Here is a 26,749-nt window from a genome sequence, read left to right on the forward strand (position 1 = left end):
CTACATGTTACTGCTCGAGCATTTGAGACACCTGCACTGGATGCCTTTAGGAACAGTGCTGTTAGGTACATTCTTCAAATATTGGCTGGGGACACATGCAGAAACATCTCTACAGACTCACTAGAAGCAGATCCTCCTTTGGAGGGGTGGGTGTTTAGGGACAACCTGTAACGACAAGTTCTTGTCCAAAGTGTCCGCCCCAGAGTGCATGCTCCGGATCTCAGGGCGCGTTCCTGCGCCAGGCCTCCCCCTCCCCGCTCACCCTCGAGTGAGCTTTATTGCTGTTATGACTCATTTGGTTAAAATGCCTGCTTTCGCCTTCCACTCAGCCATCTCAGAGCCTTCTAAGTGTTAGAGCTTCGTTTCCTCCTTGCTTGTAATCGTGGCTTTGTCATAAATCTGATTTCTGTATATGTGCTGAAGAGTAGACAGCGCTCTATGCTAACCTTTGATCTGTTTGTCCTGGAGCAGTAACAATACCATCTTCATCACCGGGCCTGATGTTTAGGGGTCTCCCCTCCCGTGCCTTAGACTCAGTGACCCCAGTGATGCCTTTTCTCTCCTCTTAGGATCTTCGGGGCTGGGAGATGGCTCCATGGGCAAAGCCTTGCTGGATCCTCTCTCTCTCTCTCTCTCTCTCTCTCTCTCTCTCACACACACACACACACACACACACACACACACACAGCAGGGCTGCATGTTTCTAACCCAGTTCTGAGGATGCAGACAGGATGCCAGGAGCTTGCTGGCTAGACAGCTCCAAGTTCAGGAAGACCCTTGTGGAGAGCAGTGGAGGTGGATGCTTGCCGCTGAACTTTGACCTCCATACACACACATAGGAGAGCACATCTGCACATACATCTGAACATACAAACCTACACACAAGATTTTTCACACAGTGACGGTGTAATTACTAGACCATTTTTCCTACCTAAACTCAATTGTGTGTGTGTGTGTGTGTGTGTGTGTGTGTGTGTGGTGTGTGTATTCAAAAACAAAACAAATGCTTTTATTTGATGCAGTACATTTAGCCTTTTGACATGGGTTACCCAACTATTATTATTTGAAAATATAGATCAACATAAAGCCATTGCATTTTTTATTCTTTGCTATTATTCTCTCCTTGCAAATAAGGTCAAAAGTCTCACAATTATACAAAAGAACTGTGTGTTTCTACTCAAGGAAAAAGATGTGGTTTCGTAAGACTTGTTCTGACTGCAAGGCCCGAGCATCGGGCAGCCATAAGGGTAGGCAGTGTGTAGGCCTCCTTACTGCTCACCCTCGCTGTCCCTGCTGAAGGAGCGACCTTTCTGACCTACTGTAAACCCGTTTGTGTGTTTGTCAATTTCTCTTGCAGCTGCTGCCTGCGAGTTTTTGGACATTGTGGAGCTGCTGCTCCAGTCTGGCGCTGACCCTACTCTCCGAGACCAAGACGGCTGTTTGCCAGAAGAGGTGACGGGCTGCAAAGCGGTCTCTCTGGTGCTGCAGCGGCACCGAGCTAGCAAGGCATGATCCAAAGCCCAGAGAAGCACAGTTTGGCAGAATAGGACTTCCAGGACAAAAGAAACTGCAAAAATAATACTTCTTTTACCACCCATCTTTGGTATGCATTGGCTAATAAAATCAGTTCGAGGAACTGGGATTTCGACGTCTCAGCAATTCATTCTCCATGCATACATTCTGGGGGAGTACGGGGTTTGGTGATGAACATGTGTACTGTGCATAATATAATCCAATTCTGTCGAGCATGCTTTGAAATTTATCACTGCTGTGGAAGGTGGGGAGAGGAGCAGACAGATCATATTTCACAATATTAAACACGGCTCCCCTCCCCTCCCCCCTCTCAATACAGAAGCAAACAGAGTGTGCCCATCAGCACTACAGTGACAATTAGGGAAATTCTGTGAAATCCCAGCATGGTAGAAAGCAAAAGATCATGTAGCAGTCACTGCTAATCTGAATAGATAAGTAAAATGACAGGCTTGAAAATGTAAGGAGGAAGACGGTGTTAAGAAAGCAAGAGAAGGAGAGGCCATCTGTTTGTCAGCTAGGACTGTGGGAGTCAGATCAACAGTGGGTACTGAAAGGTTCAAAGCCTTTAGCATCTCAGGTTGTACTCAGCAGCCTCACTGGAGGATTGACACTCAGGTTCTCCAGACATGGATTAGATCAGGATTCTGTATACACAAAGCAGGAAGCAAGTTCCCCCCGGACTCTTAATTAGCTTTAATGTCCTCTGTGGCAGTAATCTAAAATAACCAATAACCAACTCAGACCCCGCCTGCTACCTGCTCCTGGCTTTCCCCTGATGTGCTACTGTTGGAGTTACTCCCAGGAACCAGAAGAGCATCTGGTCTGCAGAAGAAGCGTAGTAAGAAGGCAGGTGTGCCATGCTTTTTATTTTAAAAGTAAGCAAATGTTCTGGACCTGATTTCCTGTGCTGTCCATTTTAAATCTCGAGAACGTCACCTAGGGAACCCCTTGATGTTCTTACTATATAAGAAAAATAAAGACAAATGAAAGAAGAAATTAGTCCCAGTGCAAACACAGCCATTAAGAGATAGTTCTCTAACAGGTGTGACTGTTAGAGCAGGAAGTTCCTTGCATAGTGGAGCCCAGAGCTTACAGTTTTTGTTAGCTTGAGCTAGCCTATCCTGAGCTTGAGCTAGCCTATCCTATCCTGAGCAAACCACACACACACACAGCATACGGCATATTAATACTGCTAGTTTTGTGATTTTTGAGGCTTACCTTAATACAATTTGAGATGCAAAACCAAACCACCAAAACTAACCAGTTTTAAATTATGTCTTAGGAGCTGTGGAAATACATGCACTGGAGCATACTGAACTGTGGGTGTGATTCTGCCCTTTGTTCCTTTACTACAGCCCTCCCTGCATCGATCCTGCCTCTAACCTAAGTCTTTGTGGTCCACATTCATCAACGTATTTTTAAAATACTATACGTTGGTTACAGTAAAAGTGACCCAAACTCTGTGCGAGTTTTAACTCAATTACCTCATTCATCTTTAGAGCATTAGCAAATCAAGTTACTTATTCATTTAAACATGTTAGACTATTTGAGCAAGAAACTATCTGGGATCTTCTTTTTCCATATTTCTTCCTTTTGCAGACTGAGCTCAGTATTTCTTAGACACATCTTTATTGCTTGTTCTGCTACATTTAAAACTGTATAGACTTTTAACCCCTATCATTTAAACCCCTATTCTTTTGTTCCCAATCTCTGAGTTTCCTAAAACTGTACTATCGCATAGTAATCTGTAGATCGTCTTCCTGGGTCTTCTACAGAAGACTTCATCGGTAAATGTCAGAGAGCACTGGGTCCTGGTTAATTTCATTCCCTTTAAATTATTGAATTACTACGCTTGCACGTCACATACCAGTCGGATCCTGAGTTCATTACTGAAGACTGCAGTTCATCAACAAAGAAGCAACCAGCTACAGTCCAGCAAACTACATAAAACCAGTAGATACCTTAGCTTCGTGTTAGTCATGTGTGCGGTAACTGATGATTAGGAACTACCATAGAAAGCCTTCTCCCAGGAGACTCATTTCTGTTTATACCTCAGCAAACACTTGGAGATGTCTAGCCTTTTTTTGGCTTTGCTTACTAGTTAGAATTCACTTTCTCTCATTCTTGCTTTCAGGTTGCCAATATTTGTAATGCATGCAAGCATCTTAAAAATGGCTACAGGACATTGGCAGGGGGACTCGTAAAGTGGTCGTGACTAGACACAGCTGCTACATCCCCACCTCGGTGTCTAGACTGCATCCACACTACCTTCCTACGTTTCTTTTGTTGACCTGAATGCTACCTTCGTGGGTGTGTGCCGGTGCGTGAGCACACTTAGCCTCACTTCCCGGGTTGTTTTTTGTTTTCTTTACTAAATATGCTGTGATCAGAACTGCACTGCGACTTTCTGCATTCAGTAGTTATTCATGGTTGTCATTTACTTTGCCCCCTGCCAGCTGATCTAAGAGGCCCTGATTGCCTCTGCATTAGTCTCAATGCAGTCACAATCGTTTCAGTGCACACTGATGAAAAATGAGGAGTAAAAAGAAAATCGTGTCAACACATATCACAGAGAAGGCATAGTGTCTGATTCACCTCAGCTTCAGAACCCAGGCTGAGTGTGTGTGTGTGTGTGTGTGTGTGTGTGTGTGTGTGTGTGTGTGTGTGTGTAAGTAAACACTAGAACCCGAAGGCAGAGCCTTGTGTGAGCTAGGCAAGCACGCTGCACCCAGCCCACACCCAAGACCTTGCCTGAGCCTGACTTCTGGTTTGTAGCTCTCAAATGTGAGGTAGTCTCAAGTCACTTTGAAAAGCTGCCTTGAGACAGATGGTGCTATAGTTGGAACAGAATTCTGAGGGTTTTGTGCTCTCCTAAGCCCAGCCGTGGACGCCATTAGTTTCTGGTTCCCGTCACAGGAGGAAAACCCTTGGTCGGCTGCCCAGTTTTCATGGTTTTTAAATGCCTCTACCAGCTGATATGCATGCCGTGCCTCTTTAAAAGAACTGGGTTGGAGGTGGGTGGTGGTAATCGTGGTGTGGGTGCTAGGGCTCAAAAGCCAGGACCTTGCACTTGCTAATGCTTGTTACTAGGCTAAATGTCCAGTCCCAAGTCAATGGTGATTTTGTTTGCTTGTTTGATTTTGTTTTGTTTTTAAATCATTGGCCAAGAATCCAGCCATAATACATACTAATATCCACATCCATACCGGCTACCACACTAGGAAGTAGTCTTTGAAGATACAGTGGCTAAGAAGTTGGTCTCTGAAGTATTTGGCCTCAGATCTGTTACAGTACAGTAATGAGCTCACAGATTGAACTGTGGGTGTCTACTGAGATTTTAGCATGTCTGCTTAACTTCTTGGCTTTCCAGGATGATTTCATAGGCTCCTCTTTAACCTGTAGTCCCTGCACCGTAGTCTTGTAGAGCGGAGTTAGTGTGGTTATGGCAATACCAGGACAAGGAACAGACACAGGCAGGTTAATTCACCCAGGATCCAAGATGTACTGGCTGGTTTTGTGTGTCAACTTGACACAGGCTGGAGTTATCACCAAGAGAGGAGCTTCAGGTGGGGAAGTGTCTCCATGAGATCCAGCTGTGGGACATTTTCTCAATTAGTGATCGGGGGGGGGGGGGGGGGCTTGTGGGTGGTACCACGTCTGGGCTGGTATTCTTGGGTTCTATAAGAGAGCAAGCTGAGCAAGGCAGGGGAAGCAAGCCAGTAAGAAACATCCCTCCATGGCCTCTGCATCAGCTCCTTCTTCCTGACCTGCTTGAGTTCCAGTTCTGACTTCCTTTGGTGTTGAACAGCAGTGTGGAGGTATAAGCTGAATAAACCCTTTTCCTCCCCAACTTGCTTCTTGGTCATGATGTTTGTGCAGAAATAGAAACCCTAAGACAGCAGAGTTGGTGACGGAGACCCAGTTATGGACAAGTCTACTGAATCCTGGTTGCTCTTGTTCGCCCCAAAGCGGGGCATGATGTTTGCCAGCTATTTCTCAAACCTGCTGACAGTCTAGCCCGGTTCACTCATGCTTTCTGTCAGTATGAATGCTAAGAACTCATGTTCTGCCTACATGGACAAGGCTAAAACCATGAATTACCATCAGAAACTGACCAAATGGTTAATAATCTCTCTGATCTTGAAGAGCAAGGAGTCAGCCTTGGTCACACGCCGCTGTCCCCTTTGCTTGTCAGGTGGGAGAACCACAGAGCAGCGTCCTCGGCATTCCGTCTGCTCTGTCTGGTTTAATGTTTCAGCCATTTCCAGTTAAAAGGTTCCCACAATCCCATGACCCCTCCTATTAAATAAGTATTTCATAGCTTCCTGCCAGGTTTAACTACTTGGCTATAGGTTATTATTCTGTGTACAGTACATCATCTCTGAGATTAATGAACAATATATGTGACTGTGGCAGAGCTAGCTGTTGTAGAAGGGTTTCATGTCCAAGAAAATATATAGTCATCAATTTAATGTGAAGACTTTCAACTGTTTATTTTTTTAAATTGAAATGCAAAGGATATTATCAAACTTTGGGCCCCTAAAAAAATCATGTTATAAATGCTTCTTAACACTAAATAAAAGTGAACCTACCTGATTCCATCTCATAATGAAAAAATATTAAGTTTAAATATTTATCAATAAATCTCAAATCCCAGATCCTAAGGTAACTTTGGCCAAATGTTTTCTAAGTAATTAAAATACTAGATGTAGTCTAAGAGGCAAATTTTTCACATTAACATTTCCAGATTGGATGCCTTACACAATGGTGGGCGTGGCTCCGGCTGTGGTTTGAATCTGAAATGTTCCCCCATAGACTCAAGTGTTTAATATCTGGTCGCTGCTGGCAGTGTTGCTGCTTTGGAAGTCTGTGGAACATTCTGAACTTGGGGCATCCTTGGCAGACATAGGACAGTAGGAACTGCCTGGAGGGACAGAGCCTGCCCAAGGTCTGTGCTTCCCCCACCTGTGAGATCTGAAGTCCCAGCCCACACTCTTGCTGCACCACTTCCCGACAACAACATTGTCAGTATTCTCCACAGCAACAAAGCAACAACGAAATCAGCTGTCTCTTTAAGTAATGTGTATACCAGCTGGGCGGTGATGGTGCACACCTTTAATCCCAGCACTTGGGAGGCAGAGGCAGGCAGATTTCTGAGTTTGAGGTCAGCCTGGTCTACAGAGTGAGTTCCAGGACAGCTGGAACTACACAGAGAAACCTGGTCTCGGAAAAAAAAAAAAAAGTAATGTGTACACCAACATATCCGCCATCAGTGATGTCAACCACATGTTATTAGACACTGCTGTCTTTATGCAACGTTTATTCTTGGGAACATCATTTAACCTAAGAATAATTGTAAAGATGAAAATCATTGCCATTTTCTCTAGTCCATTTTAACATAAGCTTCATGATATATAATAAATACATTGTATGTGAATCTTATTTCTTAGGGGATTTTCTAAGCCCTTTGATACCAAATCCAAAAGTTCTCCCTGAGTCATATTTTCAGGATAAACAAAATAGCCACCTTCAAAAGTTGCATCATCGGGCATCTTAGTGGCTTTTGTGGCCGTCCATCTGGCTCTCTCTTGGGAAAACAGGAGTTCCTTACTGTGACTTTAAGAGAATGGAGTCACCATTGGGCTTTGCCCTGAGCAACCTTTGCCTTAGCCAACCACAGCTTTTCCGAGAGTTTTTGGTGCAGAGCTTAGAGAGTATCAGGCTCGAGGGAAGCATCATTCATTCTTATCAGTTAATATGTGTCATACGCCAAGTATGATCAGTTTTTCAGACAAGCTTTGATTGGCATTCCACTGAAGGGTAGAACAGGAAGAGCTGTGTAGTGAAATCTGTAATCAGAGCCCTGAGGTGCCCTCGGTATGCGCCCCTCCCTCACAAAATGCAAATCAGCATGGCGTGAGTCTTCAAGCTTTTCTATGCTGTGTCATTCTCACAGCCAGAATCAGGTTAGTTACTTGAAGTTTTAGGGTACATGTGCTGAGTCACTTGAGGGCCATATTCCTTCCTCCAGCAAGGCCTAGCTTCTTGGCCCTAAAAACCAGAGCAGGATGTTCAAAGCAGGCTGCCTACTGTTTTGTATGCAGGATGGAATGAATCATCCTGGCTGATTTTCTTGACTCAATGCCTGCGTTAGCAGTCGAAGGTAAAAAGCATCCGGAAACTGTGGTGGTGTGCACCTGTAGTTTCTGCACCTGGGGTACAAATGCAGCACAAGTGTTCAAGGTAGCAAGATCCTGTCTCAATTAAACCAACCAACTGAGCAACAAAAACATGAAACCAGGAAAAGCTGCCCTCCAGGATGCCCGACAGTGGGACCATCAAGTCAGTCACTTTCAGTGGGCTGTCCCACCCACCCACCCTCGACAGCAGCCGCCATCTCTCACTTGTGTGGCAATCCTGGTTTCTATTTTAATATTTAGAAGGTAGATTCGGTTGATGGACACTTTGTGTAATAAAAAGCTCTTTCAAAGTACACGCACACAGACGCTCGCAGGATAAAAAGTGCCACTCTGGTGCGGTAGCTTTCACGGAGTACATTTGTGGAGCGAAAGCTTAGTCCTGGATATGTTTATAGCACTTTAGCCCTGTTTGTGAGTTTGGAGCCCTTCCAGAAAAAGAAGAGAAAGACATATATTATTGTTTGTAATCTGCTTTATTCCGCCAAACCTTGACTGAACAGACTTGTGGATTGCTGTTTAAATCCCTCAGTGCCTTTAACTACCGATGCAGAAAGTGGTTAATGCGCATTCTAAACGAAGCCTGGCATCCACTCCAGGAAATCACTTTAATTGAGGAGCATTAAATGTTAAAATGATTTTTTAAAAAAGGGAAAAGCCGGCACACACATATTGAGTATAAAAGTCCCAGCCCACCAGTAATAGAGTCTCTTGGTTATCATAGGCCTCCAGCCTGGGTGAGCTTGAAGCCTTGCAGTAGACAGGTGTCGAACCTTAATGTCCGAGGTCCCTGTCCGTCCACAGGTCCTCGGGCAGCCACCGCTTGGCTGGCAGTGGCCCGAGAGCAGTCAGACCTAAGGACTCCACTTGAGAGAAGAGGGAGCTGTCAAGTCCATGGCTGTGTGTTTTTCTGCAATAATAAACTAGTCCCAGGTGACTGAAATATGAGATTTAACCCCAGAGTCCTTGCCTGTGCTCTTCATTGCTGTGGGAGAACCATCTGTTAGAAACCTATTTACCATTTTAATGGCTCCGAAAAAGAAAAAGGAAAAGAAAAAACTGCTTATTTCCAACTGGAAGGATATGCCGAGACCACTCTTTTCAGTCTGTATTTTCTCTTTTATAGATCAGGCTTCCACCCCCTTTCACAGATCCCCCCAGCCCCTCCCACCCACAGGAGATGCTGGTCCAGGTTTGACCAGCAAGAAGATAAAGCATCATAATAGCAGCAGCAGCACTACTAACAATAGTGATGGTGACAGCAATAATAATAACAGTGATGGTGATAGCAAGATGGCTCAGTCAGTTAATTAATGCCCTTGACCAAGGCTGCCAACCTGAGTTTAATGCTTGGCACCCAGATAGTGGAAGGAGAGAACCAGCCTGTACAAGCTGCCTCCGACCTCTGACCCCTACATGTGCACTGTGGCATATGTGCGAGCACACGCGCACAACAAATAAATACATTTCAAAACTTTAAAAAACATAACGCATAAGGCTGGGCGGTGGTGGTACACACACTCAGGAGGCAGAGGCAGGTGGATCTCTGTGAGTGCGAGGCCTGACTGATCTACAGAGCGAGTTCCAGGACAGCCAGGGCTACTCAGAAAAACCCTGTCTTAAAAAGCTAATAATAGGGCTGGAGAGATGGCTCAGCAGTTAAAGAGCACTGACTGCTCTTCAAGAGGTCCTGAGTTCAATTCCCAGCTGTCTCTCTCCTGCCCCACCCTCACCCGTTCCCTTTGTTATTTAAGCAGCTGCCATCTTGGAAAGCCATGGGTGGGAAGGACAACGGGATCCTCTTTCCTTCAATAATTCCAAAAGCTTAGCACTGTGGTGGGCGCTACAGACTCCACAGCACAGGGTGGAGATGAGTTGTGCCCCACGAGTTGTCAGCATACACTGTACTGAGGAAAGCCAGACTCAGCAGGCCACACCAAATGAGACTACCCAAGGTGGGCTGACTGCATGACCCAGTGTTAGTGTTTCATCAATACATAGGTGAGACGTCAGCTGGGGGCCCCAGAACTTTCCATAGAACACTGTGATTTTCCCTAAAAGCCATTCAAGGAACTGGCCTAGCTAAGAGGAAAGAAAAAAACAAAAACAAAACAAAACAAAAAAAAACGATTTCCCGTTGATGCCTTCAGCTTTTCTACCTTTCTTTGGCACATAAGCCAGCAAGACCTTTAGCCACCCTTGGCCTAAAAAACTACCAACCAAAGGTGATGAGTTTGGCAAAGGACCTAAATCTCCTCGATAGCAGACACTGGGGCACAAGGTGTGTCTAAGATTTTGATCCAGTCACCACATCCCTGTGACAGCCATGGAGACCTCAGGCCCAGAGTCCAGCCTCCTGATCTAGACCTGAAGCAAGTCAATTCAATGCAGAGCTTTTTTTTTTCTTTCAAGAGAATGGAAGAGGAGAGAAGCTAAGCGAGCACAAAGGATGCTAGTCCAGGTGGCTAGCAGCTACACAGGTGACAAGATCCCCTGGCCACTCTTCCTAGCCAGACTTCACTAGTGCTGGCCCATGGACCATTTCTGCAGCGGGAGAAGTTTTATATCTGCCTCGCCCTCATGTAGTAGCCCCCAGCCAACGTAGCTACTGGGGCACCTGAAACGCAGCAAGAGTGAAAACGTTCGGTTTTACTTCATATGAATCGTCACCTTAAACAGCCATGTGTGTCTCGCAGCCACTGTCTTGACTGGTGCAGATGGAGGCATCGTCTCTTCCACCAGCAAAACTGCGGCAACCGGAAAGGTAAGGCTCTCGTCATCTTCAACGAGATCCCAACTCTAAAGAACTACCATGACTTCAGTGTCCGGGGACGTGGGGAGGGGGGGAGCTTTTTGGTTTTGTTTTAAAAGATTAGAGTTATGTGTCTGTGTGTGGATATGTGCACATAAGTGCTGGTACCTCCAGAGTTCAAAGAGGGTTCTGGGTCCCGGGAGCTGGAGTTATAGCTGGTTGTAAGCCACCCAACATGGGTGCCAGGAACCAAATTCTGCAAGAACAGCATTTCCCCCCCCCCCCCCCCCCCCCCCCCGAGACAGGGTTTCTCTGTGTAGCCCTGTCTGTCCTGGAACTCACTCTGTAGACCAGGCTGGCCTTGAATCTGCCTGTCTCTGCCTCCCAGAGTGCTGGGATTACAGGCGTGCGCCACTCCCCACCCCAGCTCAACAGCAAGCATTCTTAACTGCTGAGCCATCTCCCCAATCCCTTGGGTTTTTGTTGTTCTTGTTGATGATTTTATTTAATGAGAAAAGGTCTATTGCTCTCTTCATTTTGACTAAACTTCACACTAATATGTCCCCTGCAGAGAAAAAAAAAAACTATATGGAAATTTCCCTAGAAAATACTTGTCTAAGAGCCCTGATGATTCCAAGGAAAGTTTCTGCTGTCTCGCTTTCTCTCACCCAAATATAGACAATGTGCTTTATAATGAAGAAATCATAAATGTGAAAGACTACAAAAATATAGGACAGTCACTCCTTATGTAATTATGTGGTCGATAGATGTTTTTGTTTGTTTTCATCCTGTTTCCAAAACTAAGGGGCAGAGGATTGTGGCCCAGGAAATTGATATTTGAAAACCCAAAGGGGACCGGGGTTACGGCTCAATGCCTCTGAACACCTACTGTGCAAGAAAGCTTGAGGGCCTGAGTTTGGATTCCCAGCATCCACTGCACAGCTGAGCTGGCCACAGGCTGGGGCGGGCATGGGGGGCGGGCGGTGATGGGGGGCCGGTGGGTGGTGGTGATGGAGGGCGGTGATGGGGGGCGGGCATGGGGGATGGGCAGCCTGGCATTTCAGGAGATATCTAGATCCTGTAAGTGATTTTTTTAATTCAGAATTGTCGCTTTGGTTTTGTTGTGGTAACGTCAGCTCAGTTTGGTAAGCTGCCTATGTCAAGAGAGAACCTCCCCAGCGGACCAAATAAAAAACAAGACACGTCAGCTTCTAAAGAATTTCCATCTTTATTTTACAGTTTTACCATACACATCTCATGCCAGCACACAGGAGGCATATACAAACAACTCTCCAAAGTCACATGGCAATAAATAAGGAGGGGTGGGTGCTTTTCTTTTTTTCTTCTCTTTTTCCCAGGAAACGCAACTTCCTTTCTTTTTAACTGTACAAAATTTACACCATGAAGGATGGGGCGACAATCCAATGCCTAGGAGATCTGGGACTTCGAGGTCTAAGTGCGAGCTCACAGCAGCATCCGGGGTCCTTGCGGCCCTGAACCCGCTCGCTCCTCGGGCGGGCGGAACACGGGCCTCACACAGGAACGTCCCGCCCCGCGTGATCCCTGCCTGGAGGCGGGAGTGGGGGTGGCCTGGCTCTGCCCACCTGCGTTCTGCCTCACTAAGCAAAGGAACGAAGGGGCGCCTGGCACCCCTCCCGAACCTGCGGCTGTCTCCTCACCAGACCTAGCAGCATGAATCTGTGCTTTTAGTGTGGTCCTAACAAGCAGAGTGGGGGTGGGGTGGCTTTGCTGGGCTCTCTCTTTTTGGCTCCAGTCACTGCTAGAGCAGTTGGAGCAAAGACTGCAAAAAAAAAAAAAAGAGGGAGGGGAGGGGAGGGGCGCTTGACCAATCCAAGAAAGAGAGAGCCAGTGGTGTGCTTTTATTTAGCTTTCAGCATGCCCAGAGCCCTTCAGCAGCAGGCAATAAAACAAAACTCATTTCCGCTTAATTGAATTTTTCTTCATCTCATCTCACCGTTTCCAATTTTTAAAGTGCACCGTTTAAAAATGAGACTCCAGAGCCCGCCAGCCGAGGAGGTATGGTTGGTCATCTTTGCCGTGGTTGGAGCTAGGTGTACTAGGTGTACCAGTTGCACAAGGGTGTGTGGGAGGGGCTGTGCGGGGATGCAGCATGGTGGACTGCGGCCAACCAGCAGCTCAGAAGCCTCGATCCCTTCCTGCCAACAGGCCCTCACTCAGCCAGGGAGCAGCACCTGTGGGACTGGCTCTTTTGTTCTACAGGGATTTTTTTTTTTTTTTTTTTTTTTTTTTTTTTGCAAATTCTACGAGTTCTTGCAAATTGAACTTAGTAAGGATGAGCTAACAGCCCTCAATTATCTTACTAGATTTTTGTTTTATAAGGGTAGATGACACCTTTCAGACCACTGCCGTGTGCATTTCCTGGGTCTTAATTTTGTTCTTTCCCTGTGGCTTGACTGTATTAATTAGTGGGAACAAATTTCTCAGTATGGTCGCTGGTGTTCACCTCACATTGTAACTAGCAAAGGGGGCTTGAGACTGGGCCTGTATTCATAGACTTCACCAAGAGTGTCAGCCCAGCTGGCCAGCAACCCTGGCTTTGAACTTTCCTCTAAGTTTGATCACTTTCTCACAAATAAAGACTTCTCCAGACTCACTCTGCTTCCATTTTTGCCTATGCCAAATGCCTCTGGAAATTTTTTTTTAACTTAATTCTAAAATTTGTTCCAGGATTCCGAAGTCTGCTGGACATACCCTAACAGAGGTATCAGTTAAGTCTTAGAGCCACAGCTGGGCCCGAATGCTGTAAGGACTCCATGAGGTCACATTTTGTGTTTGGAAATCATCTTTGCTCCAAGACCAGGAGGGAAAGGCTATCAGAGGGCACCTGGTATCCTGGTGTAGACCCTCATAAGGAAGCATCCAATTCTCCATCTTGACCCACAGGCAAGTCAAAGAACAGCCTGGGCGTGCAGTGCCCACTAGGACGCCAGCCCAGTCTGTTCTGTTTGAACAGAACTTGCAGGGCGATCCACTTAAAATCTGAGCCCTGTTGTGGCTGTGCTTCTAAATGGGTACCACAGTGTGCGTCCTGGAGAGCTGGCCCTGAGCAGAACTTGAAGAAAGCCCTCACAGCCTCCTACCCAGTGCTGTCCTAAGAGCCCTTCCAGCCCAATGGCCCCAAAAGATCCCCAAGAAGCTTCTACCCACATCACAGCGATGTCCACCAACTCCCTCAAGACACTCACATGAGTATGAGTGAGAACAGACTCCCTTTCTCCCGTTACTGAGTTGAGCGTATGATTCACTCATTTACAAAACCGAACTGCAACCAGTCTCCAGCGGTGCTACACGCAATGTTCAAAGACACAAGCCCATGAGACACTAAGCAGCCGTCAAGCTGAGGCAGGGGCTAGCTCAGGGGCTAGCTCAGGCAGCCCTTCACCTAGACTGCCCAGCCTGGCTCTGCTCCCATGGGGTATCAGCAGTCTGCAGAGAATGGGGTGCTTAAAAAGGGGGGACCATCGCATCGATGGCTGCCTTTTTCTTCACATGGCCTGTTATCTTGCATCTGTCTCTCCATTGTCCCCACAGCATTCACATTTTAGGGGGTTCCAATAGCACTGATTGGTGAATATCATCACCCACACACAAGAGATCTCAAGACGTCCATGTTTGCACTCTCCAAAGAAAAGCAAGGCTGGCTAGAGCCTGCCGAAACACTACCACAGAACTGAGCAGAAAACGCTTTCTCCAAAGAATACGTTTAATTGAACTGAACTTTGAAAGAGGCTTGCAAAAAAAAAAAAAGACAGCAGCCAAAGAAGAAAAGAGTTTCTTCCCTTCATCCCCCTACCACATACCTGAATCCTCAAAATATGGCTGACTGGCTGACAGGGGAAAAAGGGGGGGCTGAGGGGGGAGCCTTGGGCCTTTGGTCTCATCACTTCATGTAAAAGAAAGGCCGTGCCTTTTCCTTCCTCTCAGGTCTTGTTTAAAAGAATGTGAGGCCAGAAGAAATCACCCAGTTCCCTGGGGGGGAGAGGTGAGGTGGGAATGAATTCCAGCTGGCTAAAATCCCATTTTGAAATCGGAGCATTTCCTGATGACCAGAAGTGGGCCACACCGGTGACAGTTGCCACCACTCACAGCTGTGTCTACCAGAGGTGCAGCCTCAGTGACAGACTGAGAGCCAGGCTGGCCTCTTACTGCAGGTTCAGTAAAGCAGCAACTGCCAACCTTGCAGGCAGAGGGTCCCTGCACTGGGGCTGGCCAGAGAGCCAGGGCTTCCTAGGTGTGGGGCTGGAGGCTGTGGCGTGGCAGGAGTCCAACCAGAGAACTTGGTTTGTTCTTCCAAACCAAACCAAGGTAAGCCAGGAAACAAAAAATGTAAGGCTGGTCCCTGGAAGCAACAGAACTAGAACCAGCTGGTACAGCAGAGGAAGCTATTGTTTTAAGGGAGACTAGCCTTAGGATACTCATCTTAAGGGAAATTCATCAAAACCAACTCTCCATGGCTGCTCCATTGTCAGGGAAGACTAACTTCTTCTAGTGTGGCTGACCAACCTGCCTGTTGGAAATCCAAATGTATCTACAAATGTCTTCACTGATTGTCATTTTGGCCTCTGCACGGGTTAGCTTTGATTATTTTGTAGCCCTCAGCCTGTCTCAGGGAGCAAAGGATGTAAGCAGATTAAAAGGCACTCTGCACCAAGAGGACTCATCAGACCCCGTGGGAAGATTCAGAGTCACTCAGGCTCTCCTCTCAGAGTCACTTGAAGCGGACGCCATTTCTTGCCATCAGGGGTTCAACAATACAGACAAGATTTTTTTTTTTAAACCCAGACCGACTCTGGGTTGCACTGGCAGGTAGGGAAAGAGTCCCTATTTTCACAGCAGCAAACAGAATGGGATGGTGTCATTTTTTTTTTTTAACATCAAACTGTGGCCACCAGTGTTTTTACTAGCCTTTAATAACTGACTTTATTTTGAAAATTAGTGTGTAATCAAGGTGGTCCAGAAACCATTTATTATTCTCGGGGGTGCCATGGTGCCTTCCCATCAGGAATCCTGGTTCTGGTGAGAGGGGTGATTTGGGAGACCAAATGTGAGATGCACCAGCTGGAGCAGAGTTCCCAAAGGCCAAGGTGGCCTGTCACGGTCACCTTGTGCTGTCCAAGCACTGAGCAGCCAAAGCCTCTAAGCAGGGTGGGAGGGGAGGGAGCCAACAAGCCAGCATCCTTAGAGTTCTAGGCTGTCCACCCCTGTGCTGTGGTAGAGATGAGGCTGCTCTCCTGTCTCTTCCCAAGAAAGCAGTATCCTAGTGTGGTCTGGGCCTCCTAGGAACCGGCGGAGGACTTCCATTGAAAATAATGGAAATTCACATTGGCATACTTTTGACCCTTGAAGACATTCTCTCATGCCAGCAGGACAAGAAAGGTGGCGAGGAAAGTCTAAAAAGGAGGATGGTCCATTTCATCGAGCCAAGAGGCTGGGCTAGTTGGAAAATCTGGGTAGCCTACACTGCTTCCTGTCGAGAGGTCAGAGCTGGGTCCCCCAGCCATGGCTCTCAGTGTCTGACTCACTCCCTGCCCTGCATGCGCAATGATGCCCAGATTACTGTCCACCGTGTAATCCAGCCCACTCAGCAAGGGAGCATGGGATGGCAAGGACGATATGGAGGATGGAGACTGGGGGATCCCATAGGGGCTCCCATCCCTCAGGTCCTGATAGGATTGTCCTGTCCCATCCATGGTGAAGCTCCCATTCATTAACTGTCCGCCTGTAACGTCCCCCACGTTGCCATAAATCCTATTGGTGTGGCCAAGTTCTGAGAGTATTTGATCTTCTGTGGACAAAAGAACGGAGATTGATTGTCAGTGCCCAGGACTCTGTGGTTCCTGCTCTTCACAACCAGCAATACGACGGACGGACAGACGGACGACCAGGAAGGGATGGCCAAGGGCAGCAGCGGCCTCCCTGCCAAGCACAGGTCAGACACCAACGTGTCAGCCTGCCATCTAGAGACCAACCCAGGCCAAAGCGAAAACAAGGAATGCCTGTCCCTAAGTCCCCAGGCCCTAGGGACTGGAAAGTGGCTAGTGAGCTTGTTGGTCTAGAGGAGCTCTGAGAGGCCCTGGCTACCCTGAGGCATGTGAACGCCCACCAGGGTTTGGTGGACCACATTCTATCACAAATGGAAACTATGCGGATCTGGTTTACACCTATGTGATACAGGTGACTGGGAGCCACTCTCAGGCCTGTATGTAAAATCTTCATCCTCCTGAAAACGGAGTTCAGCATCAAAGAACTAAGTTCCTTTCTACATCCAATAACTTACTTACTGAGGATAAAGAATGACTGGATTGAGGTAAATGGACCTTCTGGTTTCTTGTAGAATTTCATTAAGGGGATCTAATGGAATTTGCTGAAAGAATTTCTCTCTCCAATAGAGGCAGGCAGGTTTAGTCTTAAGAATTACAAGATTGTGTATTACCCAGAGAAAACATGTTAGACCCAGAGGCCTGCTGGCACCCAAGAGAAATGGACCACGAGAGTTAGTGCTCCTCTGTGCTCCGGGGAGAGTTAGTGCTCCTCTGTGCTCCCGGGAGAGTTAGTGCTCCTCTGTGCTCCCGGGAGAGTTAGTGCTCCTCTGTGCTCGCGGTATGGATCTGAGCAGCTCAGACGGGATTAACCTGTTTTCCCAATCTTGCCAAAAGGCCTGGGAATGGCACAAATCTCCTTGGCCCTCCTTGGGTCCTTAGCACTGTGTTCTAAGAGTTTGGGCTCAGCCGGACCCCTGGCTGGGGTCAGAGATTTCATCTTTGTGCTATGGTGAGCAACTTCCTCCAGTCTCCTTTCCGATGTCTACCTGGCCTTACGCACTCACTGTGACTAGACTTCAACACCCTGTCTCTCTGATCCCCACATCCCATCCACAAACATTAAAAAAGAGGGAGCGTGTGTCATTCACAGGGATCAGGAAGGCGGAGATTAGACGCCTCCACTGTAAAATGGCCGAGCTGGCCCTTTGCCTGGTACCTGTCGGCCCCGTGCTAGGCTACTGTGTGAACAACCGTGCCGTCCATTTATCTTCAGGTACAGAGGTGTGCTTATCTTTCCCCAAGCATATCCACAGCTGGTTGTGTCCACAGATGCCCGTGACAACTCTGTGAGACAGGGAAGGATGGTATTCCCCAGGTAAAGACAGAGGCTCAGGAGAAACGGACGGCTTTGCCAGAGCTACACTAAAACTCGGGTTTCTGATCTTCGAGTACAGAACTCTGGCTTCCCTACCCTAAATTAACTAATTAACTAATTAATTAATAAGTACATCTTCTGGATTTGAGGGCTCAGTGACCAAGAACACTCGTGCTTATTTGTAAACAACCTGAGGATCCACTCATGCGATAATTTGCAGTTTTGCTGATGCACAGATTCAGATGTAGCGCATGCTGCAAAGCTGGTGTGCAGAGGACAGATGGAGCGAGTGGTGGGGGGAGGGGTTTCAGACACGCAGCCAGTTCCCCATCATGCACTCACATTATTGATTTTCCCAGGAAAAGGCCTGTTGCGCGTGTCCTCCTGCAACCAGGATTGGAGGACCGGCTTACTCTAGGGGACCGTGGGAGGAGCTGAGTGTCCCTGCAAAGGGGAGAGGTGCAGGAGGGCAGGGGCAAAGACTGAGACGCGGCCATCTGCTCACAACTGTGTGGGCTGCCCAGGGCACCTCTGGCAGCAGGAAAATGGGAGGGGCCTCTGGGCCAGGGCGGGGCCAGCCTGGGTCCCGGGGAACCCCAGCCTCTGGTCTCAGCCACAGTCTGTCGGTTCTCTTACTCTCTTCTACTCACACCTTCTGGAAGGGCCACCTCCCACCCTTTACTGAAAGCCTAGGAAAATTCTGTGCCCAAGAGGTTATCATCAGAAAGACCCCTCCTGCTGGCGAGGATTAGTGTCCCCCAGGGTCTCCCCCAGGGCCTCGGCCTCACCCCTCCAGCCCTGCTCACCTCGGAAGCTCAGCTCACTGTCACTAACCCCACAGTCCTCTGCAGAGCTCTCCTTCTCCTGCTTGCTGCTTCCCCGGCTCCTCTTGACGCTCTTGTAGAACTGCCCCCAGCGATGCCGCCCAGCGTCCTTCTTCAGCCTTTTCTCCTTGGCCCTTCTGTTCTGAAACCAAACCTGCCACAAAGCGAAGGGGAAACATCCAGAGGTTACCTAAAGACCCCAAGCCCCAAAGAATCACACTCAGGAGGTACCCAAAGGGCCTGGACCCTCAAGGCAGGGGCTTGAAAATGGGCCGAAGCTTTGGCAGTGTCCCAGAACAGAGAGCCGGGTGCCCGCGGTCTCCTCGCCTGCCCCTGGCACCCCAGAACCCAGCTCCCTACACACCTGGTGCCCCCGGCTCACCAGGTGTCACTCACAGGCCTGGGTGACACTGCTCGGGTAGAGCAGTGCAGGCCTCTCACCTGTACCACTCTCATGTCCAGGCCTGTCTCGGAGGAGAGTTGCTCCCTCACATGGCGGGCAGGCTTTGGAGAGTTCTTGTACGCATTCTTCAGGGTCTCCAGCTGCTTTGCAGTGATGGTGGTCCGCGGTCGCTTAGCCCCAGCCTCCGAGTCATCTGTAGTGAAAACCACCTTAATGGAGTCAGCTGAGCGGAAGCAGCCAGGCGTCCCCTGCCCCACTTCCTCCACAGAGCTTCAGGGGGAAGAATAGGCAGTGTGTGGGGGAGTACACCCCACGCAGGGACACTGTAGTGGGGAACACTCTGCTCAGTGAGGTGCAGTTTGTCTTCCAGCCCTTAGACTCACCTTTGCCTGGCATGCCTGAAGGAAAACTAAAAATAGAATGGCCCCCCACTTCTCTGGGCCCTCTCATGTGTTCTTGCCTTATCTTCCTACCTTGCTCCCTCTTCCTTTGCATTTAAAAAAGCTCTTGTTTAGGAATAATAATGGCAAACATTTATTAAGTGCCTACTATGTACAGGTTTGCCACGAGACTCACGTGCATTCAGTCCCTGGTTCCCGGAGATTCTGGGACTCAGCATACCACCCAGCCCCTCCCACCAGACTTATAGAGTTCACAGCAAAACGCTGTTTGAGGATGCAAGTCTGTTATATAAACGCAGTGACATGCTTTCAAAATATGCAGATGGCCTTCACATAAAAACTTCCAAATCATGAAACAGAAAAAAAAGTGTACGCCTATAGTTCCAGCTACTCTAGAGGCCAAGAGTTTGAGGCCAGCCTGGTCAACACAAGAGTACGTTCCTCAAAAGAAACTGTGTGTGTCAGGGTGTGGTGTGTGTGTGTCCAGGTGTTTGTGTGTGTCGGGGTGTTTGTGTGTACGTGTGTGTGTCAAGGTATATGTGTCAAGGTATGTGTATGTGCCAAGATGTGTGTGCATGGCATGGTGTGTGTGTGTGTGTGTGTGTGTGTGTGTGTGTGTGTGCATGGCCGGATGTATTATGTGTGTAGCAGTGTGTGTGTGTGTGTGTGTGTGTGTGTGTGTGTGTGTGCATGGCAGGGTATATGTATATGTGTGTGTATGGCAGTGTATGTGTATGTGGCAGGGTATGTGAGTATACTTGTGACAGGGGAGGGGACTGAATTCATGAGAGTCACTTAGTTTCAGAACAGGTTAGCCAAGTGAATTAGAAAGCATTTCCTCAGAGCCCATGTCCGTGCCCTTCACCACGGTGGTGGCTGGTTGGTACAGCAGCCCTGCCCACGTCCACAGGACTTTCTTCATGTGATTATGGGAACTATTATGCTGTTATTTTAACATTCGCTGTTATTATAATTTAAAATCTTTTTTATATCCTATAACAATGTCATCCAAGTATTCATTAAGTGGTGGTGGCAGGGCTCGTGCTGAAAAATGTACCCAAAAATCAATAACTTTGGTGCGGAAGTTAAATGTGATAAAAACACGATGAGGAAGGCCAAGCAAGACCACGACACCCCGGGCTGTTAATTTAGGAGAGAGCATTCAGCAAGGTACTGGAGATAATGCTGAGAAAATAAAAAGTAGCATTAAGGCGAAATAGAGTTTGGTTATGGATCAGTGTGGCTGCAGAATACACCCCCATGACACACACTTATAGCATTAATTCCGGTGGAAAATTAGCCTTAACATACGTTCATTTTGAATTATGCAGCGTCTCCTAAAACGTGTCCCTGGCATAAAATGCATGGTTATTATATTGAAAATGTAAATATGGAAGGAGATGAGATGAATGGACGGAGCCGTTCCCACTATGACGCGAATCACGGATGTGAGACCCTTTGTCCGGCTCCAGGGAGGGAATTATGAGCCTAGAAGAAGGTTTAGAAAAACAGGAAGGAATGACAACTAAAAACAGCCAAACATCCCCGACCATGTCCGGGTCCCCACATGGGACCTATCCTGCCTGACAGCTGGACGCAAGGGACACCTGGGAAACAAGAGCAAGGACCTTTGGTTGCTTTGAATCCTTTAGTGTACCTCGCGACCTGTCTACATCTCTCTCCGCTAGGCCCCTTGCTCTTATTTCATATCCTCTTTTATAAGCAACTTCATAGTCAGCCCCAGGAGACACCCCAGTGTGGCAAGGCTGAGACTTCGCCAGTTATACAACTTGCCAGAGATGCTCCAAGCCTGTAAGCTGCCCACTCAGCCTTGGGTGCCAAGACCGGTGGATGTTTGTGTGGGGAGCAGGCTGAGGCAGTTCTTCAGGGCCCTGTGGTGAGCCAGCAGGGCCAACCTTGGCTTTGGCTTGTGGCAGGATGGGACAGGAGCCTCCTCTCTTGGGGACTCCTAGCTCTGGCCTCCTGAGGCCATTGGTCCTCTTCCCTCAGGAATGCTAATCAAGGGCTAAGGATCCTGATGTTCTTGGAGCTGTGACTTAAAAAGCCTAGATTGAGTTTGGTCAAACTCTGGACTGAGATGCAGGCCATGACACCCTCGCCATACTGGCAGGGTCCTACAGAAGGCTGCAGTGATACCAACTCCTTCCATAAGATGACAATGTCTATGATGTCATTGTTGCCTCCCCCGTGACACTACTGACAGCCTCCCTCCTCTCTGGAATCAGCCACAGAACCAAGAAGTTGTGGGCTGAGAACACAACAAGATCGACATGAGGTCTTTGACAATGTGAGCAAGGCTAGACCCAGGAGAGGCGTTGCTTTCGTGAAGGTCTGATAGAGGTCATCAAAGTTCTAAAGTGCCTTACTCTCTCTCTCTCTGGGTTGACACCCTATGTGACATCCTGCTGGATTCCAAAGCAACAGCACGGAGCTTTAAGGAACTAGGGAAACCTGTGGGTTTGACCCCCTTTGGGGGTCACCTAAGACAACTGGGAAACATGGATCTGTAGAGTATGAATCATTTTACAGTAGGAAAATTACAGTTCCAACACAGCAACAAAAATAATGTTTGGTTGGGGGTCACCACAACATGAGGAACTGTATTAGAGGGTCACAGCATTGGAAACGTTCAGAACCACTGAACCAGAGTGAATGAGTGCATCAAAGCAGAGGTTTGGGAGGGATCTATAGAGGTCTCTGGCTGGCCCTGGGGGAGGAAGACTAATGTCACTGTTCCACAAGGAGAGGCCAGAGCTAGGAATTCCTAAGACAGAGGAGGCTCCTGTCCCATACTGCAACAAGCCAAACCCAAGGTTGGCCCTGGTGACTCACCACAGGGCCCTGAAGAACTGCCTCAGCCTACTTCCCCACCACAAAAATCTAGCTTTTCCATGTATTAATCAGACCCAGATAACCTGCGTAACTGAGCCCAGGAGAGAGTTAGAAAGAAATAATGAAACTGTTTGTTTCTTTGGTTGGTTGGGTGGGTGGGTGGGTGGGTGGGTGGGTGGGTGGGTGGGTGGGTGGTTGGTTGGTTGAGTGGGTGGGTGGGTGGGTGGTTGGGTGATTGGTTGGTTGGGTGGGTGGGTGGTTGGTTGGTTGGGTGGGTGGGTGGGTGGTTGGTTGGGTGGGTGGGTGGGTGGTTTGCTTCCATCAAGCCCAGACCATCCACAGAGCTGCCTTCCACAGAAATACCTGAGTTGATGAAATGCTAGTCAAGGGTGAAGGACCCTGACATTCTGGGAGTTATGGCTTAAGAAGTGTAGATTGGGTTTGGTCCAATCCTGGATTAAGATGCAGGACCTGACACCCTCGCCCTACTGGCAGAGCTGTTACTGAGAAGCCAAGAGTCAGGGGTGCTTCAGGAGAGTGAGAGTCAGGACTGACCTTCCTGGGGAGAGTGCAGGGAAAGCACGAGTCTGAGCCCTGTCCAGACATCGAAGGCCTCTGCTCTCTGAGGCTATGGTGAGGACAAGCACAGCAGCTTCTCAGGCTGCCCAGCTGGGGCTGGGTTCACAGGGGTGTCAGGGAAACATTGAGGGGTGACCTCAAGCTATACCGAGCTATGCGTGTGCTGTGGCCTTGAGGTGAGGTAGAGGCCATCATACTGTTGAGTTTCCCTGAACATGGCTCCTCCTAGTGACTTGACTGACTGACTGACTGACTGACTGACTGAACGACTGACTGACTGAACGACTGACTGTTTGTCTGCCTGACACACTTGCTCAAGCTGCAGGGCTTCAGGCACTCAAGAATCAGTTCCCCTGAGCTGAACCCACAGTCTGAGGAGAAGGGGGAGACAACTGAAAACAAGCCAGCCCTGCAAGTCCTGTAGTTCTTGCTGGCTGCATCCTGTGAGGAATGAGATGCTGAGGGAGGTATGAACTCCAAATATATTCCCCACACCCATCAATCTCCCAGCCACCCTTGGCCCACCAGCTGTGCTCCAGGCAAGAAGACCACTGAGTTCACGACTTCATAAGGATCTTAGCAACTCTCAGTAACTATGGCTTTATTAATGCTTCCCAAAGCCAGCAAGGTCTGAGGGTTTGGGGATTGCTCAGAGCTGAGTGGAGCTCTGGTTACAGTTCGTGGACTAGGCTGAGCATCATAGAGGGCTGAACAGGAGGGACCGAGAGGGGCAGGCACCTCAGTGCCTAGCCCACAGTCTGCAAGGCTCTAGAGAAGAAGCCTCTACTTACCGTTTTGCTTGGCTGTCTCGTAGTCTTCCTTGCACACTAGCCGGCCGTCCTCCATAAGGTAGAACTCGTCCCCCGTGGCCAGCTGCCGGTTGCAGATGACGCAGGCAAAGCAGTGCAGGTGGTAGACAAAGTCCTGAGCCTTGCGGACCACCTGGGTCGGGGGGATGCCCTGCTGGCAGGCTGTGCATTTTGTGCCAAAGCGCCTGTCAGGGCAGCAGGAAGAGAAATAAAACCAGGGCGGTTGGGATCGGGGTCTCATCAACCCTCTCCAGCCCCACCCCATGTTCAGGGAACCCTAAAGTTAATGGTACTCTGAGCCTCGGAATAGCTTATTTGCTTTGTGTCCCAGGTGCTGTCCCAGGCAAACTAGGGGGTTGGGGGCAGTCAGAGCCAGAGTCATCAGTTCCCTTCCCAAGCCTAACATCCCAGGGTCCTGGGGGGTGGGGGGACACCCTCAATGCATGGAGGCAGTGGGTGGGGGGGGGTTCTAAGTGCCCTCCAGAGCAGGAAGTCATCCTTCACTTCCGGCTTTTTGTGGTGTTTCTTCTCCTAAAAGACCAGCCTGGGAGGGAATCCTGTATGCTGTGGGACACCCAGTCCAGCAAACATAGCCTTCTGCAAGGTTTCCCATAAGAAGAGCCCTGTGTAGCTGGCTGAGGGACAGCACATGTGTGTGTCCACACACTTTCAGCAGGGTGGGCCTCTCCTGAAGTCTTCACCCATTCCTTCTGAACACTCACCACCTTCCAACAAATACACACACACACACACACACACACACACACGTATTGAGCACACAGAAAAGTGCAGCCCTCTCCACGCAGCTCTGGGATGTCACGGTCCTACGTTGGCCCAGGAAGCCACACTGTCAAACCCTTACAATCTGCTCCAGTGAGGAATCTGCGGATCTCAGTTGGGAAAAGCCTGCTTCCCACAGCTCTCTGTTCTAATGCTTTCCAGACTGGCAGGAAGGTAAGAGGACGCCGCCCACTGCCACCCTTTGCCAGGCTAGCAAGGGAAGACGCATGGGAAGCAGAAGTCCATTTCCGCATCCCAGACACGGACACACACAGAGCCCTAGCAGTGCCTACAGAAGCCAGCGGGGAATGCTAGAGTCAAGGCTGCCAAGGGGGTGCGGCAAAGAATTGCCCACAGGTAATTCTTCCCCAGTCTGGAAGGAAAGAGGGGGCAGAGGGAGGGAGGCAGGAGGGGCCGGGAAGCTGGGGCAGAGTTTAAAACAGCAATCAACCTAATTATTCATGACACTTCACACAGCAGAACTTTATCTTCTTCAGGATGAGAGACTTTGCCTAATGGATCTGGGGAAGGTTTGATTTTAATGGTCCTTTTAACTAATGCTTATAGGCAGCCTGATTTCCCCTGAAAGGACAGTACATATTTCATCCACATTAATACCAAATAAATTAATTATGGTCATGGCTATCATGATGAATCCCAGATTAATGCAGAATGATGGGTCTCTTATGCAGCAGTGATACCTGCTGAGGGGGCTGCGTGGGCCTGCAACAGGCATGGACAGCTGTGGCTTCCACAGCACCCCCCCCAACATGGTGTCCTGGAGAGGAGTGGGGGGGTTTCCATATCAAGAGTAATTCCCCAACAGCCAGCAATTTCCTGAAGCGTTTCGAAAAGGGCTGGGTATAAGGGGCTGAGATGTGCCTCTAGAAGGAGCTAGCCTCACAGATGAGGTATCTGGGGCCCTATGAGCCCCCCAAATTGATCAGAATCCTGCCTCAGAGGAGCCTGGACTTCATCAGACATGCAGAACCCAGAAGATCAGTTTCTAATTAAAAAACCCTATCAGAGGCGGTTCATTCCCAGAGGGCTGAACACGCACGCGGAGAGCACAGGCCAGGTCTGCTCAGCCTCAAGTGCCCTGAACGTGAATGGTGTCCAGGCTTCCTCCCCAGGCATCAAGGCTGCAGCTGCTCCTGGCTTAAACTCACAAGGCAGGACAGCTCTGCCCTACGCGTGCCAGTGGCCATGTGTCCTGTGTGGAGCAACGGGACAGGAGGCAGACAGAACGGAAGCCTGTATCTGTGTCACAGAAAATGTTCTCAACAGTTCCACACTTTTGCCATCCACCCTCACCAACAAACAACGCCTCTGGCGTGCTTGCCACACCCTTTCAAGAAGCGCCAGAAGAAATGGGGTGCCCATCCACACCTGCTGCTGAAGATACCGGGGGTGGGGGTGGGGTGGGGTGCAGAAGCCTCCCTCGGGAGAAGACCTCTCTAAAGCCAATCCTACCGAGGAGGAGAGGGCTGAGGGGAGACACCAGAGCACAGCAGGGCCCTGCAGCAGCCTCTCATAAGAAAGCCATTCTGCTGGCCTCTAGGAGGCCGCTGGGCTTTCAGTAGCCAGAAGCCGACTGACACCAGAGTAATCGAGATGTGAAAGATAACCGGGGATAAATTTAATCTCATCCCGACAGTGATTCATGCTCGAGGGTGCAAGTGCTCAAGGAAAATGAAAAACAAATGGACTGGCCCGGCGTTTTTCAGCCATTGAAGCAATTTTTCTGATTCTGGGATTTATACCACTGGGAAGTGGGAGCTGCCCCTTGGTACCTTTTTCTCCTGAAGCGTGGCCAACAGGATCCTTGCCAGGGGTACTTTGGGCACTGCCTTGGACCTGGTACTCCCCTGGTGTGTGTCCCAGCCCCCAAGGAGCCCTCCAGCCACAGCCAGTAGTCCCAGAATAAAGGGGGTGAGACAGGTTGTAGGTGGCAAAGACAATAGACTCTAGTGTCCAACATCAGACCAGGAATAGTCACAGATGAAGAAGGCGCGGCAGGTGACACATTTGTCATGTGACCAGCAATCATGCAACACACTGCCATGTTAGAAAATCCTGGGCCTAGGCTGGAGAAATAGCTCAGTGGTTAAGAGCACAGATTTTTCTCACAGGAGACCTGGGTTCAATTCCCAGCACCCACCAAGACACATTCACAGACACATACACACACAGAAATAAACATTACTGGCCCCAAATAAACTAAAATTCTGAGCGTGGCTGCTGTACAGAGAGCCAACCGTCCCAACAATAGTCTGACTGGATTTGACGGAAGAGGTGGACAGTAGTGACAGATCATGGCTTCTGGGGGATTTCCAAGGCAGCGCCCACCTTGGTGCGATGACAACGTGTTTAGTGTGTGTAGGCACTGCCTGCTCCACAAATCTTGCACCGTGGACTCACTCACTCTCAGAAGGCCAT

The 26,749-nt window shown here is 48.9% G+C and overlaps 2 protein-coding genes across 3 annotated transcripts in view; one reads left to right on the top strand and one right to left on the bottom strand.

Moving 5' to 3' along the window:
- Nucleotides 1-1,642, top strand: part of Acbd6 (acyl-CoA binding domain containing 6) — a 136,739-nt gene extending 135,097 nt beyond the window's left edge. For both annotated transcript variants that reach the window (XM_052199999.1, XM_052199998.1), the window contains one exon: nt 1,358-1,642. In XM_052199999.1, coding sequence (XP_052055959.1) covers nt 1,358-1,456 — 99 coding nt within the window. In that variant the 3' untranslated portion in view covers nt 1,457-1,642. The remainder of the gene's footprint in view (nt 1-1,357) is intronic.
- A 12,764-nt stretch (nt 1,643-14,406) lies between these two features.
- Nucleotides 14,407-26,749, bottom strand: part of Lhx4 (LIM homeobox 4) — a 40,730-nt gene continuing 28,387 nt past the window's right edge. The window contains exons 3-6 of the mRNA XM_052200304.1: nt 23,513-23,715; nt 18,927-19,081; nt 18,468-18,639; nt 14,407-16,309 (exon numbers count right to left, since the gene is read on the bottom strand). Coding sequence (XP_052056264.1) covers nt 15,915-16,309; nt 18,468-18,639; nt 18,927-19,081; nt 23,513-23,715 — 925 coding nt within the window. The 3' untranslated portion in view covers nt 14,407-15,914. The remainder of the gene's footprint in view (nt 16,310-18,467; nt 18,640-18,926; nt 19,082-23,512; nt 23,716-26,749) is intronic.

This window comes from Apodemus sylvaticus, chromosome 12 (genome assembly GCF_947179515.1).
Source record: "Apodemus sylvaticus chromosome 12, mApoSyl1.1, whole genome shotgun sequence".
NCBI lineage: Eukaryota > Metazoa > Chordata > Mammalia > Rodentia > Muridae > Apodemus > Apodemus sylvaticus.